The following is a 13,902-nucleotide window of genomic DNA, read 5'->3' as shown; positions in this document are numbered from 1 at the left end:
TTCAACCACTGCGCATCAAAATGCATACAATGGTTGAATTTTCAGAAGCAAAAAGTTACGGCGTAATTAAAATTCAACCACTGTGCATCAAAATGCATCCAACTCATGCATCTGACCATGCCTTGCTGCCATCCCTTTCCCTTTGTGTTGTTTTAGAGAATAGAACTATAGAAAGAACAACACATGTCATAAAAAAAAAAAAAAAAAACCTGAGAAACAATCAAACAACGTTAGGAAGAAAAATTAAAATGAAACATAAAATGCATACTAATGAGATTCGAAGAGGGGATCTGGTAAAAGTACTAATTTGTCTTGTAACATAGTAAAACGTAACACTGAATGATTATTTTATTTTTTGAAGGAAACATTGAATGAATTTATTCACTTAAAGATAATTTTGTAATAGTCACACATATTTTTAATTTTTTTGTTAATGTCCATCATTTTGTTCCTATAAACAGGGATACATTCTATACCGTCAAATTTTTAACATAAATCCATTCGTTTAGATTTGACATAAATCTAAAAAATTCTCTTTGTTGCAACGTTTCTTCCTTCCACCATTTCAGAACACTTAATTATGGGTTAGTGCATTTTATTTACTTTGATTATTGGGTTTTCTTCAGTTTTTATTGACACTTCTAATCGAAGGCGTGTACAATGTCTGATACATGTCGGTGTCTGACACCGATACATGTGATTACAATCAATTTTGTTATTTTATGAAATTATTGTCTTTGTCGATGAGTCAGTGTCATGTCCAATGTACGTGTTTGTGTCCGATACATATCAGTGTTACACTGGCACATGTGATTTACATTCAATTTTGTCATTTTCTTAAATTATTATCCATATTGACGTGTTAGTGTCGTGCCCAATATCCGTGTTTGTGTCAATGGTTCATATATTATCTTTTTTATTTTATTTATGTTCTGAATTTACAGGAATCAAAATCAACTGATAATCAGTCATCATAGCAATAGCATCCATGGCGGCGACAAACTGGTCTGAACTCCCAAAGGATCTTCTCAATCTGATATCAAAACGAATTGACGACGAACTCGATCTCATTCGCTTTCGATCAGTTTGTTCAACATGGCGCTCTTTCTCCGTCCCAGATTATCATGGTCACATTTTACCCTTCGAGTTCCCACTTCTAAAACTACAATTTCTTACTGACCCCAATGATATTGATATCATCAACAACAAGACATCATTCTGTTACCTCTCCAAACAAAATATATTTCTCATCAAACCGTCACAAGAAGAAGAAGAAACCCTAACCCTACGCCCTTGGTTGATAAGAACCAACCAAAACACGCTTGGCCAAACACAATGCTTCCACCCACTCCCCCGAAGTTTATCTTTTGATTGTCGTTTTGTGCTTGACCACAACAAATTATCTGTTCTCCATTTGGGAAGTACGTTCTTCGTCTTGGACTTAGAGCTCAAATTCAAAAATAATAAACTCTTCAACTAGAACGACTACATGTACCCTCGAAAGGTCGTTGTTGGTACGTGCCATGGGAAAAAACCTCTCGTCGTTGGCACATTATTCTCTGCCCCACAACCATTACTTATGAAATGTGGTGATGAAAAATGGAAGGTGATACCTGACATGCCAATAAAATTTGGAGACATCTGCCTTTTTAAAGGGCGGCCTTATGCAGTTGATAAAACTGGTAAGACGATTATGGTTGGAATGGACTCGAGTGTCCAGTTAGTGGCTGAACCTTTGGTTGGTGGTGGGAACAGGAAATTCTTAGTGGAGAGTGAGGGTGATTTGTTGTTAGCGGACGTTTATCAGTGTCTTTGTATTGACCTTAATGATCCTATAAGGGTTGACTTGTTTAAGCTTAATGAGAAGGACAAGAAATGGGTGAAGTTATCGAGTTTAGGGGATAGGGTTTTGTTCTTGGGGTTAGTATACTCGTTTTCTGCATCTGCTTCAGATTTGTGTGTTACCAAAGGGAATTGTGTGATCTTTATCGGTAATATCTTCGAACTAACTATGATATGGAATTGTGAGAGCTATGTTTTGGACTTGGATCACGGCCGGCTTTCGGCTTTGTCCGATTATCCTGAATATTCCAGCTTGTTCTGGCCACCTCAAAGGTGGATGGAAGCTCGTTACCAAGTATGTTATCTTGCATCGAAAGGTTTCTAATGTTATAATGATATAGCTTTATTATGATTGTGATAAAATTGTTACTTGCAGAAAAAGAATAATTGAAATGTTATTAAACTGATTGTGGGATTTTCCAACTAATAAGTTCTTTGTAAATAAGTATCTTCACTTCTAATTTTTCACGATCTCTTCTTCATTTTCAAACTACTAAGTTATTGTTATCATCATGAAGTTTCTAAACTAGATGTAACAATGTTGTTGGTCTGATTAACTTCTTTTATTGATACTCAGACATGTGAAAAGATGTCTTGAAAATGAGGTGAAACTTGGGTTGCCGGATAAGCGTTTTGGTGGATTCTTCAAGTCTTTTCTTGTAAGCACGTTGTGATTATTCATGGCTTGTTATTCATGGCACGTTGTGTAAAGCTGAATTTACACACATATCTCTAGGGAGTTTGCTTATGGTTGATCTTTGTTTTGTTACTTTGATTGCAAGCACCTGCATTGCCATAGTGCTTTGAAGTTTAAATTCTATTGATCAGTTACACTTATATTTCAACTAAATTCTATTGATCAGTTACACTTACCTGCATTGCCATATAAACCATTAAATCTTTTTAAGTACTACAGTTTAATCCTTTGTTATTGTTCTCCTGATGAACTCTAGTTTAGTCCTTAAATTGATTGAAGAGAAAAAAATTGGTCTTCATTTTCACCACTTCTCTCCTTTGTTTGTTCCCATTCGCAAGAATCGCAACCGCTTCATTCAAATCTGCAGCTGAGCAAAACACATACTACAGTAATCTTGCTGCTATCTCTTTCTCTCAGTGATAAACTTCTCAAGCATTAGAGTGTATTACACTTCTCCTTTGTTATTTGTCTTGTAAGAGAGATGCTTTTTCTATTACTACAAACCTCTAAAATATATTGTATTGAGATGCTTGATCAGCGGTGCTATTATATAAGAGTTTATGAATGGACTATTTGAGTATTTGTATAATCAAATAGAAAATATATATGGTTAAAATATAATGATTCTAAGTTGTTTTTGCTTGTATCTTTTGAGAGATGTTTGATATTTACATGCATACGCTGCAATTTTGGGGTCTCATTTGTTTCGGAAAGACATTCGGTTTTGTTTTCACGTGATTTGGTTGGTGTGCATCTGGCTCATGTGGAAGAAACGTAACTTGGATTTTTGTAGATAGGTTTCAAATCTTGATTAACTTCTTGACAGTGTTAAACTTTTTTCTTTATAGTGGTTGAATTGACACAAGCCAAATTCCATTTTTTATTTTCATTGTTGGTGGTTTAATCCGGCAACTTGTATTGGTTATGCCACCATGTAATGTTGTGGATAATTTTTGCTTTTTAGACACGTCTCGTGTATCTTGTAACACTTTTTGTGTATCTTGTAACTTCGTTTTGGTTCCTTTTTAGACATATCTTGTGTTTGATTGTGACTTTTCATTATTAAAAAAATTATTATGTGAATAACACTACTAATATTAAATCAAAATTCAAAGTAATTAAAAGTAGTTGGGTTAATAACACTACTAATATTGTATGAAATAAAAAAATTGATAAATTATCCCGCGTTAAAATAGATATCTGAATCTGAAAAAAAAACCAAAGACAAAATTAATTAGTATAGATTGAATTCTTAGAATTATCGAATAATTGATTCTTAGACCTCTAGTGGTTCGTTTGAACATTTAGAATATTTTTTTGGTTACAAAGCTAACAAACAAACAAGAAAAGGAAACAGAGGGAAAAAAAAACTCAAGCTCTAGGGAAGAAAACTCCCATGGCATCATTCCTCAGCATGTCTTGGAGATCCTGAGGAGCGGACGAATGGACCAAGAACCTGATATCTGAAGAAGCTCCTATTTCAATATATACAGACTCATATTTAGAATATAGTAACGTTAAAAATATACAAACTCATATTCATATATACAGACTCGTGACATTTCTCATAGTTACGGTTACAACGATGATTTGATTGATGTTGATTTAATACGAGCTTCCTATTTATTGTTCATTGTTTTAGTCAAATCAATATCAATTAAGTCATTATTTCAATCGACACAAAAACAGATATCAAATCGATATCCTATTAAGTCGTTATTCCAATTAGCACAAAAACATATGTGATGTCGTCTCTAAGTGTGCATGCAGACAACACATCTAGACTGGAACTAGGACATTAGATGTCGTCTCTAAACGCACATATAGACAACACATCTGGATTGGAACTAGTCCCTCTACCCTTAATTATAGAGAATTGATGTTTGAATAACCATTTTTAAACAACTTTTGTGACAACTCTCTCCTTCACACTCTCATGTACTTTTATTTTCTCTTCCTTATTCTTTCTCTATTGTTATTGTCCATTAAGAAGAGAGAAAAAAGGTTGTCACTAAAAGTTGTATAAAATTGGTTGTCAAAATATCATTTACCTAATTATAAGACCAGTTAAAAAAATTGTTGTTGCTAAATAACACCCCTTACTTGGGACTAGGAATGGGAATAGGCTAGGCCGAGCTAGGCTTTGCAAGGACTAAGCCTGGCCTACCATATTTTTTTTAAAGCCTAAGCCTGGTCTGCGGCCTGTCGTAGGCCTGAGCCTGGCCTTCTGAAAGCCTGATACGGCCTGTTAGCGTGTTTAAAAGCCTATATCATGAACATCTTTAAATAAACAATGTGATCTAAGTTTAAATGGACTAGCGAACTAATAGTTCAATTAGATTAAACTCTGTTTTGATAATCAACACGAGGTTGTAGGGAATTCGACTATATATTGTATCATATTTCTATTGTAGTTTATAATTCTATTCTAGTTTATAATAATACATTTATATATGCAAAAACTTAATGTATACTAATAAACCTTAAATTATTGAAAAAGTTTACAAATTTATATTTTAATTCAAAGTACAAAATATAATATAATAATAAATAATATTATTCATATTACTTAACTAGGCCGGCCTAATAGGCTTAAGAGGCTTTTTGAGAGGCCTGTGGCCTGACCTTTTAAGCTAAATAGGCTTAAAAAAAAGCCTAGGCCTTCTCTATTTAAGAAAAAAACCTGGCCTGACCTGGCCTGGTGTAGGCTAGCCGTAGGCCCCTGTAAGCCGGTCTGACCTATTCTCATCCCTACTTAAGACTAAAACTATGAATAACAGTGGTGATTAGAAGGTGTACACAAAAATATCTTAGACTTATTTATACTTTTAGCCCCTGCAAATATGACTCATTTGAAGTTTGGTCCCTATACGTAGTAAATATTTTAAACAGTCACTGCAAATGTTAATCACTTATTTCTGTATCGTCATATTGGTATCGGTATGTATCCATATCGTGTTAGGTATTGGGGGCTTTATAGCAAAAAAAAAAAAAAATCTTATAACTAGTTCGCGCACAAAACAATTTCCACATAGAAATCATTTGGCACAGACACGAACAAGTGATATAGCTTTATTATGATTGTGATAAAATTGTTACTTACAGAAAAAGAATAATTGAAAGGTTATTAAACTGATTGTGGGATTTTCCAACTAATAAGTTCTTTGTAAATAAGTATCTTCACTTCTAATTTTTCACGATCTCTTCTTCATTTTCCAACTACTAAGTTATTGTTATCATCATGAAGTTTCTAAACTAGATGTAACAATGTTGTTGGTCTGATTAACTTCTTTTATTGATACTTTTGCAGACTACATGTTCAACACCAAACTCATGTGAAAAGATGTCTTGAAAATGAGGTGAAACTTGGGTTGCCGGATAAGCGTTTTGGTGGATTCTTCAAGTCTTTTCTTGTAAGCACGTTGTGATTATTCATGGCTTGTTATGTGTAAAGCTGAATTTACACACATATCTCTAGTGAGTTTTCTTATGGTTGATCTTTGTTTTGTTACTTTGATTGCAAGCACCTGCATTGCCATAGTGCTTTGAAGTTTAAATTCTATTGATCAGTTACACTTATATTTCAACTAAGTTCACTTAAGGTTGATCTTGGCTTGTGATTTAGAAGTTTCAATATATTATATTTAACTGTTTAGAGGCAGCAAGCTGTTAGTATTGTTATTATTTTGAATGATATGCAAATAACATATAAACCATTAAATCTTTTTGAGTACTACAGTTTAATCCTTTGTTATTGTTCTCCTGATGAACTCTAGTTTAGTCCTTAAATTGATTGAAGAGAAGAAAATTGGTCTTCATTTTCACCACTTCTCACCTTTGTTTGTTCCCATTCGCAACCGCTTCATTCAAATCTGCAGCTGAGCAAAACACATACTACAGTAATCTTGCTGCTATCTCTTTCTCTCAGTGATAAACTTCTCAAGCATTAGAGTGTATTACACTTCTCCTTTGTTATTTGTCTTGTAAGAGAGATGCTTTTTCTATTACTACAAACCTCTAAAATATATTGTATTGAGATGCTTGATCAGCGGTGCTATTATATAAGAGTTTATGTATGGACTATTTGAGTATTTGTATAATCAAATAGAAAATATATATGGTTAAAATATAATGATTCTAAGTTGTTTTTGCTTGTATCTTTAGAGAGATGTCTGATATTTACATGCATGCGCTGCAATTTTGGGGTCTCATTTGTTTCGGAAAGACATTCGGTTTTGTTTTCACGTGATTTGGTTGGTGTGCATCTGGCTCATGTGGAAGAAACGTAACTTGGATTTTTGTAGATAGGTTTCAAATCTTGATTAACTTCTTGACGGTGTTAAACTTTTTTCTTTATAGTGGTTGAATTGACACAAGCCAAATTCCATTTTTTATTTTCATTGTTGGTGGTTTAATCCGGCAACTTGTATTGGTTATGCCACCATGTAATGTTGTGGATAATTTTTGCTTTTTAGACACGTCTCGTGTATCTTGTAACACTTTTTGTGTATCTTGTAACTTCGTTTTGGTTCCTTTTTAGACATATCTTGTGTTTTATTGTGACTTTTCATTATTAAAAAAATTATTATGTGAATAACACTACTAATATTAAATCAAAATTCAAAGTAATTTAAAGTAGTTGGGTTAATAACACTACTAATATTGTATGAAATAAAAAAATTGATAAATTATCCCGCGTTAAAATAGATATCTGAATCTGAAAAGAAAAAAAAAACCAAAGACAAAATTAATTAGTATAGATTGAATTCTTAGAATTATAATAATTGATTCTTAGACCTCTAGTGGTTCGTTTGAACATTTAGAATATTTTTTTGGTTACAAAGCTAACAAACAAACAAGAAAAGGAAACAGAGGGAAAAAAAAACTCAAGCTCTAGGGAAGAAAACTCCCATGGCATCATTCCTCAGCATGTCTTGGAGATCCTGAGGAGCGGACGAATGGACCAAGAACCTGATATCTGAAGAAGCTCCTATTTCAATATATACATACTCATATTTAGAATATAGTAACGTTAAAAATATACAAACTCATATTCATATATACAGACTCGTGACATTTCTCATATTTACGGTTACAACGATGATTTGATTGATGTTGATTTAGTACGAGCTTCCTATTTATTGTTCATTGTTTTAGTCAAATCAATATCAATTAAGTCATTATTTCAATCGACACAAAAACATATATCAAATCGATATCCTATTAAGTCGTTATTCCAATTAGCACAAAAACATATGTGATGTCGTCTCTAAGAGTGGATGCAGACGACACATCTAGACTGGAACTAGGACATTAGATGTCGTCTCTAAACGCACATATAGACAACACATCTGGATTGGAACTAGTCCCTCTACCCTTAATTATAGAGAATTGATGTTTGAATAACCATTTTTAAACAACTTTTGTGACAACTCTCTCCTTCACACTCTCATGTACTTTTATTTTCTCTTCCTTATTCTTTCTCTATTGTTATTGTCCATTAAGAAGAGAGAAAAAAGGTTGTCACTAAAAGTTGTATAAAATTGGTTGTCAAAATATCATTTATCTAATTATAAGACCAGTTAAAAAAATTGTTGTTGCTAAATAACACCCCTTACTTGGGACTAGGAATGGGAATAGGGTAGGCCGAGCTAGGCTTTGCAAGGACTAAGCCTGGCCTACCATATTTTTTTTAAAGCATAAGCCTGGCCTTCTGAAAGCCTGATACGGCCTGTTAGCGTGTTTAAAAGCCTATATCATGAACATCTTTAAATAAACAATGTGATCTAAGTTTAAATGGACTAGCGAACTAATAGTTCAATTAGATTAAACTCTGTTTTGATAATCAACACGAGGTTGTAGGGAATTCGACTATATAGTGTATCATATTTCTATTGTAGTTTATAATTCTATTCTAGTTTATAATAATACATATATATGCAAAAAATTAATGTATACTAATAAACCTTAAATTATTGAAAAAGTTTACAAATTTATATTTTAATTCAAAGTACAAAATATAATATAATAATAAATAATATTATTCATATTACTTAACTAGGCCGGCCTAATAGGCTTAAGAGGCTTTTTGAGAGGTCTGTGACCTGATCTTTTAAGCTAAATAGGCTTTAAAAAAAAGCCTAGGCCTTCTCTATTTACGAAAAAAAGCCTGGCCTGACCTGTCGTAGGCTAGGCCGTAGGCCCCTGTAGGCCGGCCCGACCTATTCCCATCCCTACTTGGGACTAAAAATATGAATAACAGTGGTGATTAGGTGTACACAAAAATATCTTAGACTTATTTATACTTTTAGCCCCTGCAAATATGACTCATTTGAAGTTTGGTCCCTATACTTAGTAAATATTTTAAACAGTCACCGCAAATGTTAATCACTTATAGCAAAAAAAAAAAATCTTATAACTAGTTCGCGCACAAAACAATTTCCACATAGAAATCATTTGGCACAGACACGAACAAGTGAACTCAATGCCCTAACCCCCCAAATCAATTTCTTCTTCGGCGCCGGCGGCCCCTCTTCCGGTGGCCATTCTCCCTGCGCGACCATACTGTGGTAACTTCGTCGTTCTCCATCGCATTATCGTGTTCTTTTTGTTGTAGCTTCTAATTGTTTATAGCTTCTGCTTATGCTTACAGCTCATAATTGTTTATAGCCTATGCTTTGTAGGTTTTGCTTATAGATTATGGTTCGGTTTCTTCTTGTAGCTTTTGTTTATGGCTTCTGCTTATTGGTTTTGCTTATATATAGCTTCTAATTGTTTACAGATTTTGCTTCTTGCATCAATGGCAGTGGTCGACTGGTCTAAACTCCCAACAGACCTTCTCAATCTGTTATCACAACGAATCGACGATGATGAACTCGATCTCATTCGCTTCCGATCAGTTTGTTCAGCATGGCGCTCTTCCTCAGTCCCAAATCATCATCACATTTTACCCTTCAAGTTTCCACTCCTCAAAACAAAATATATTCCTCATCAAACCACCACAACAGCAACAAGAACAACAACCCCTGCTTCGCCCTTGGTTGATAAGAATTCGCCAAAACACACGTGCCCAAACCCAATTCATCCACCCACTCCTCCCTTATTGGCAACCTCATCATATACATCTTGTGCTCAATTTCAACAAATTGCATGTCTTTCATTTGGGAAGCAGCTATTTCACTTGGGACTACAACATGAATTGCGACAATCCACCCTACAATCTTGACTACATGTTCCCTGAAAAGGTCGTTGCTGTCACGTGCCATGGAAAAAACCCTCTCATTGCTGCCACGTTATCTTCTCCATCACAGCCGTTACTTTTCAAATGCGGCGATGGGAAATGGAAGGTGATTCCCAACATGTCAATGAAATTCGGAGACATATGCCTTTTTAAAGGACGACCTTATGCGGTTAACATAATTGGTGAGACAGTTATGGTTGGATCAGACTCAAATGTCCATTTAGTGGCTGAACCTTTGGTTGGTGATGGGAACCAAAAATTCTTAGCAGAGAGCGACGGGGATCTGTTGTTAGTGGATGTTCATGGGTTTACTCTAAGGGTTGATTTGTTTAAGCTTAATGAGAAGGAGAAGAAGTGGGTGAAGTTAACAAGTTTAAGGGATAGAGTTTTGTTCTTGGGGCTGAAATGTTCGTTTTCTGCTTCTACTTCAGATTTGTATGTTGCCAAAGGGAATTGTGTGATCATTAGTGATGATATCTTAAGAGGAGTTAGTGAACGTGTGAAACGTCCGATCCATGTTTTGGACTTGGATAAAGGTCAGCTTTTTCCTTTGTCCGATTATCCCGAATATTCCGACTTGTTCTGGCCACCTCCGAAGTGGATATGAGTTCGTTACCAATTATGTTACTGTTATCTTGCATTGAAAGGTTTCTAATGTGATTGTGATATAGCTTTGCGGTGCTTAATTTAGTTGTTAAGCGGGAATGAACTTTTCATCTGCTAGTACTTACAGAAAAAGAAATATTGAAATGTTATTAAATTATGACGACAATTGTCTTCTCTGCAAGCAGATTGTGAAATTAACCCTTCACACTGATGGCTAAAAACTGTGTGATTTTCTCAATATATGCTTATGGACTGATGGCTATCTCCTTAACACTTCACTACTTTTTCAAGGGTTCTGAATAGAAAATGACTTGCCAATATGTTACATAATTATGACGACAAACTCTTTCTTGTTTGCTTTATTTAAATTGACATTTTGAAAAATGCAGTTCTGGATAACCTATCTGTGACCGATTCTGTCCTCTCTGTTCCTTGTTAACTTGGACTACGTTTTGATTTATTTGTAGCTATTTGGAAGTTTTTTCCGTTGTGGACCAAAGATATTTTTCATAGTTCTTTCATTAGAACTTAAAAGTGATTTACAAGCTGGTATTACATATCTAAAATGCTGAAAAGTATTATATATTGATTTGTTTTCTTCCGAGTGAAATTAATATGCTTTTTGGCATAAAGCTGAATCTGGAATTAAGTGCCAAGACTAAAGTGTTTCCTTTCCAACTTGATTCTGCAATGTGGAATTGTCTTGCAATGATCATTTGTAACGAAATGTTAGCTTTTAAAAATGATATGAATTTAACATTTAAAGCACAAAAACTTTTTTCAGAACTATTACAATTTAATCCTTTGTTATTGTTATCCGGATGAACTCTGGTGTTTGGTTCATACCCTCACAGCATATTGGTTCTCATTTTATCTCCAAACATGACTTTAATTTCATAAATGTTTTGAGGATGATCTCTCATAGGCGTACTATCTCAGTTTCTCAATTGGCGTATTACCTCTAGGTGTATTGTCTCGATCTCTCATGTATTGCTTCTGGGGGATAATATCATCCAACACCTGAAGCATGAAACCCAAAGGTTTGAAATGCTCTTAAGTGAAGGCACATGTCTTCTTTTTTCTAACATCTTCTGCTTCTAATGATTGATATTGTTGATTGTGTATGTTTGCTTTACATTGCATGCATGTGACCCTGTGATTGCCGTTATCTCTGTGTTGTTCTTGACAAATTTAGACTGTATTATAAATTAAAGATTAAATTGTTAACTTAAGGATTAAATAGATATGTTATTAAGTTAATGATATTTTAAGCTCTTGACAATGATATGTCTTCAAAAAAAAGTCACTTATTACGACATAAAACATGAACTTTTATAATGAAGCAGCGATTAAAACTAAAAACGGAAAATTTAGAGAGACTAAAATTCGAAGAATTTTTTTTAGAGGAACTAAAAGTTAAATTTGATATGCTTAGAGAGACTAAAAAACATATTTAACATCATTTGATGAAGTAAATGGATTTTTTTAATTTTTACTGCTTAAAAATTCATATTTATTTCACATTTTGATAAAAAATTATAAACTTTTATGGAAGGATTGTTATAATATTCTAAAGTCGTGATAAAAAATATTGAGGACCAAAACTTGTAATTTTTTAGAGGAACTAAAATTAAACTTTGAGATATTTCTAGTGACTGAAAACTTATTTAACTCTGATGCACATAACAAATTATGGAAGAATGCTAATAACACCATCTTTTTAACACTCTCTTCAACACTCACTTTTTTATTGGGTTAAATCATGGTGGATCTTACACTTTGGAAATGGATATCACTTAAAGTGGTGGTTGGTCATACAATACCTAAGGAAGTTTAATGCAAATTTCTTGGCTCGACCCCTAGTTTTCATACTTCACTCTCTATGTGTGTGGCCACTCGTGTATAAAAAAAATTGGATCATAGAAAGTTTTTACCTCAAAAATCCAAATAAATCAACCTAGAAAAAATCTTTACAAATTCTCATTTGATTAACAACGAAGAGTCTTCCTTATCTTTTATGGGAGAACTATAGTATATGCATGAAATCAACACCAGTGATAAACTGCTTAGCTCAGTTGGTTGGACAATGCATAAAAATATGCAAGGTCCGGGATTCAAAGCTCGTTCACTACCAAAAAAACACCAGTGATAAACTTGAGGGGCAACTATCAATGAGCCACCCTTTGAACTCAAGACCTTGTATAAATTTCACTCGCATCAACTAGACAGAGAGAAATTTTTACTCATTTTTCATTGATGATACGTAAAAAATAAGTAAAATAAACTAGAAAAAGAGAAACCATACATAAAATATGATATATTGAAAAGAAATACTCTACTAATGATTTATTAATATTCTAAACATCTCTGTAAAAAAACTTCAGCATAAAATATAAATCGTTCAAATGAGTTGACTAAAAAACAAAGACCTAAAGTCGTGATAAAAAATATTGAGGACCAAAACATGTTGTAAATTTTTAGAGGTAAATTTTTAGAGGAACTAAAATTAAACTTTGAGATATTTCTAGGGACCGAAAACTTATTTAACTCTAACACACATAATAAATTATGATAGTTTGGTCCAAGTGATCTCTTTTAAAATTTTGTAACGTTGTTTATAGAAGTTGAACATACAATTGTTGGTCCATCTCTTACAATACTGCTTGTTAATTTCTTCCCTCATCGACTGGAATTTATCAAAAAGGGTAAAGCAATGTCAGTAAAAAAAGAAAAAAAAAAAAGAAAAAAAAAAATGTCAGTGTGAAGGTTAAACTAGAATTTATCAAACTTTGCAGACAAAAACAACATCAATTCTTTTACCTTGTATAAATCAAAATATTTCCCTATGGGAGCAAAATCAGGTTGACGCTTCTGTCACCCTCAACCTTGCTCTTGACACACTTCGTGACTACATCTTGGAAGAGACTAGTATGAACTATTTGAAATGTAACGTTGATTGAGTCATCTTCTCAACTGAAGGGAAATTCGGTGTTAGTATTTGTTTTAGAGACAATTCAGGCAATCTTGTACAAGCAAGCACTATAGTCTATCCCTCTATAGGTTCGGTAGCAGAATGTCGAAGCTACAATGCTTCAACTTGCACTCCAAATTGTTGTAAGTTGCGATTATGATCGAGTTGATTTTACGAACGACTGTCAAAGGGTTGAAAACACTATTATTAATGGTTATGTTAAGTGTGTGTTTGGTTTACCGTTTGCAACCCACAAAAGCTCGTTTGCACGCTTTACGATGTGTTTTTGCCGTGATTTCCAGAAGTTACAATTACTAGCTTCTATGCTAATCGAGTTAGTTTTGAGAGCGACTGTCAAAGGGTTGTAAATGCTGTTATAAAGGGTTATAGTTTTGATAATGATCTAGGCATTTTATTATCTAGTTGTAGGTCACTTATTTCCTTTAATGCTAGCTACAATCTAGCGTCCGAGGCAAACCAATAGAATCGATCACAACCTTGTCAAAGCGTCTTTTTTTATAATCTACCCGCAATATTTTTTGTGAT

At 33.7% G+C, this 13,902-nt stretch overlaps 1 protein-coding gene and 1 pseudogene across 2 annotated transcripts; both read left to right on the top strand.

The window, feature by feature from the left end:
• Window positions 1-452: 452 nt before the first annotated feature.
• LOC146913111 (F-box protein SKIP23-like) lies at window positions 453-6,204 on the top strand. The gene is made up of 3 exons (XM_085716359.1): window positions 453-584; window positions 945-2,137; window positions 5,850-6,204. Exons 2-3 carry the CDS (start codon window positions 1,490-1,492, stop codon window positions 5,889-5,891), a joined length of 690 nt encoding a protein of 229 aa, XP_085572485.1. The 5' UTR covers window positions 453-584; window positions 945-1,489; the 3' UTR covers window positions 5,892-6,204.
• A 2,772-nt stretch (window positions 6,205-8,976) lies between these two features.
• On the top strand, window positions 8,977-10,545 carry LOC146913110 (F-box protein SKIP23-like; annotated as a pseudogene). The gene is made up of 2 exons (XR_015013299.1): window positions 8,977-9,108; window positions 9,321-10,545. The product of XR_015013299.1 is annotated as an F-box protein SKIP23-like (transcript).
• The last annotated feature ends 3,357 nt before the right edge of the window (window positions 10,546-13,902 follow it).

This window comes from Medicago sativa, chromosome 6 (genome assembly GCF_051527215.1).
Source record: "Medicago sativa cultivar Bolivia chromosome 6, Bolivia_mono, whole genome shotgun sequence".
NCBI lineage: Eukaryota > Viridiplantae > Streptophyta > Magnoliopsida > Fabales > Fabaceae > Medicago > Medicago sativa.
Note: the sequence above shows the minus strand (reverse complement) of the source record. Positions and strands in the feature narration are given on the sequence as shown.

Bases quoted from the DNA above. Each gene is read 5' to 3' on its own strand.
- LOC146913111 (XM_085716359.1), top strand. From the start codon at position 1,490: ATGTACCCTCGAAAGGTCGTTGTTGGTACGTGCCATGGGAAAAAACCT. The intron at 2,138-5,849 runs GTATGTTATCTT...ATACTTTTGCAG, and splicing joins GGATGGAAGCTCGTTACCAA to ACTACATGTTCAACACCAAA.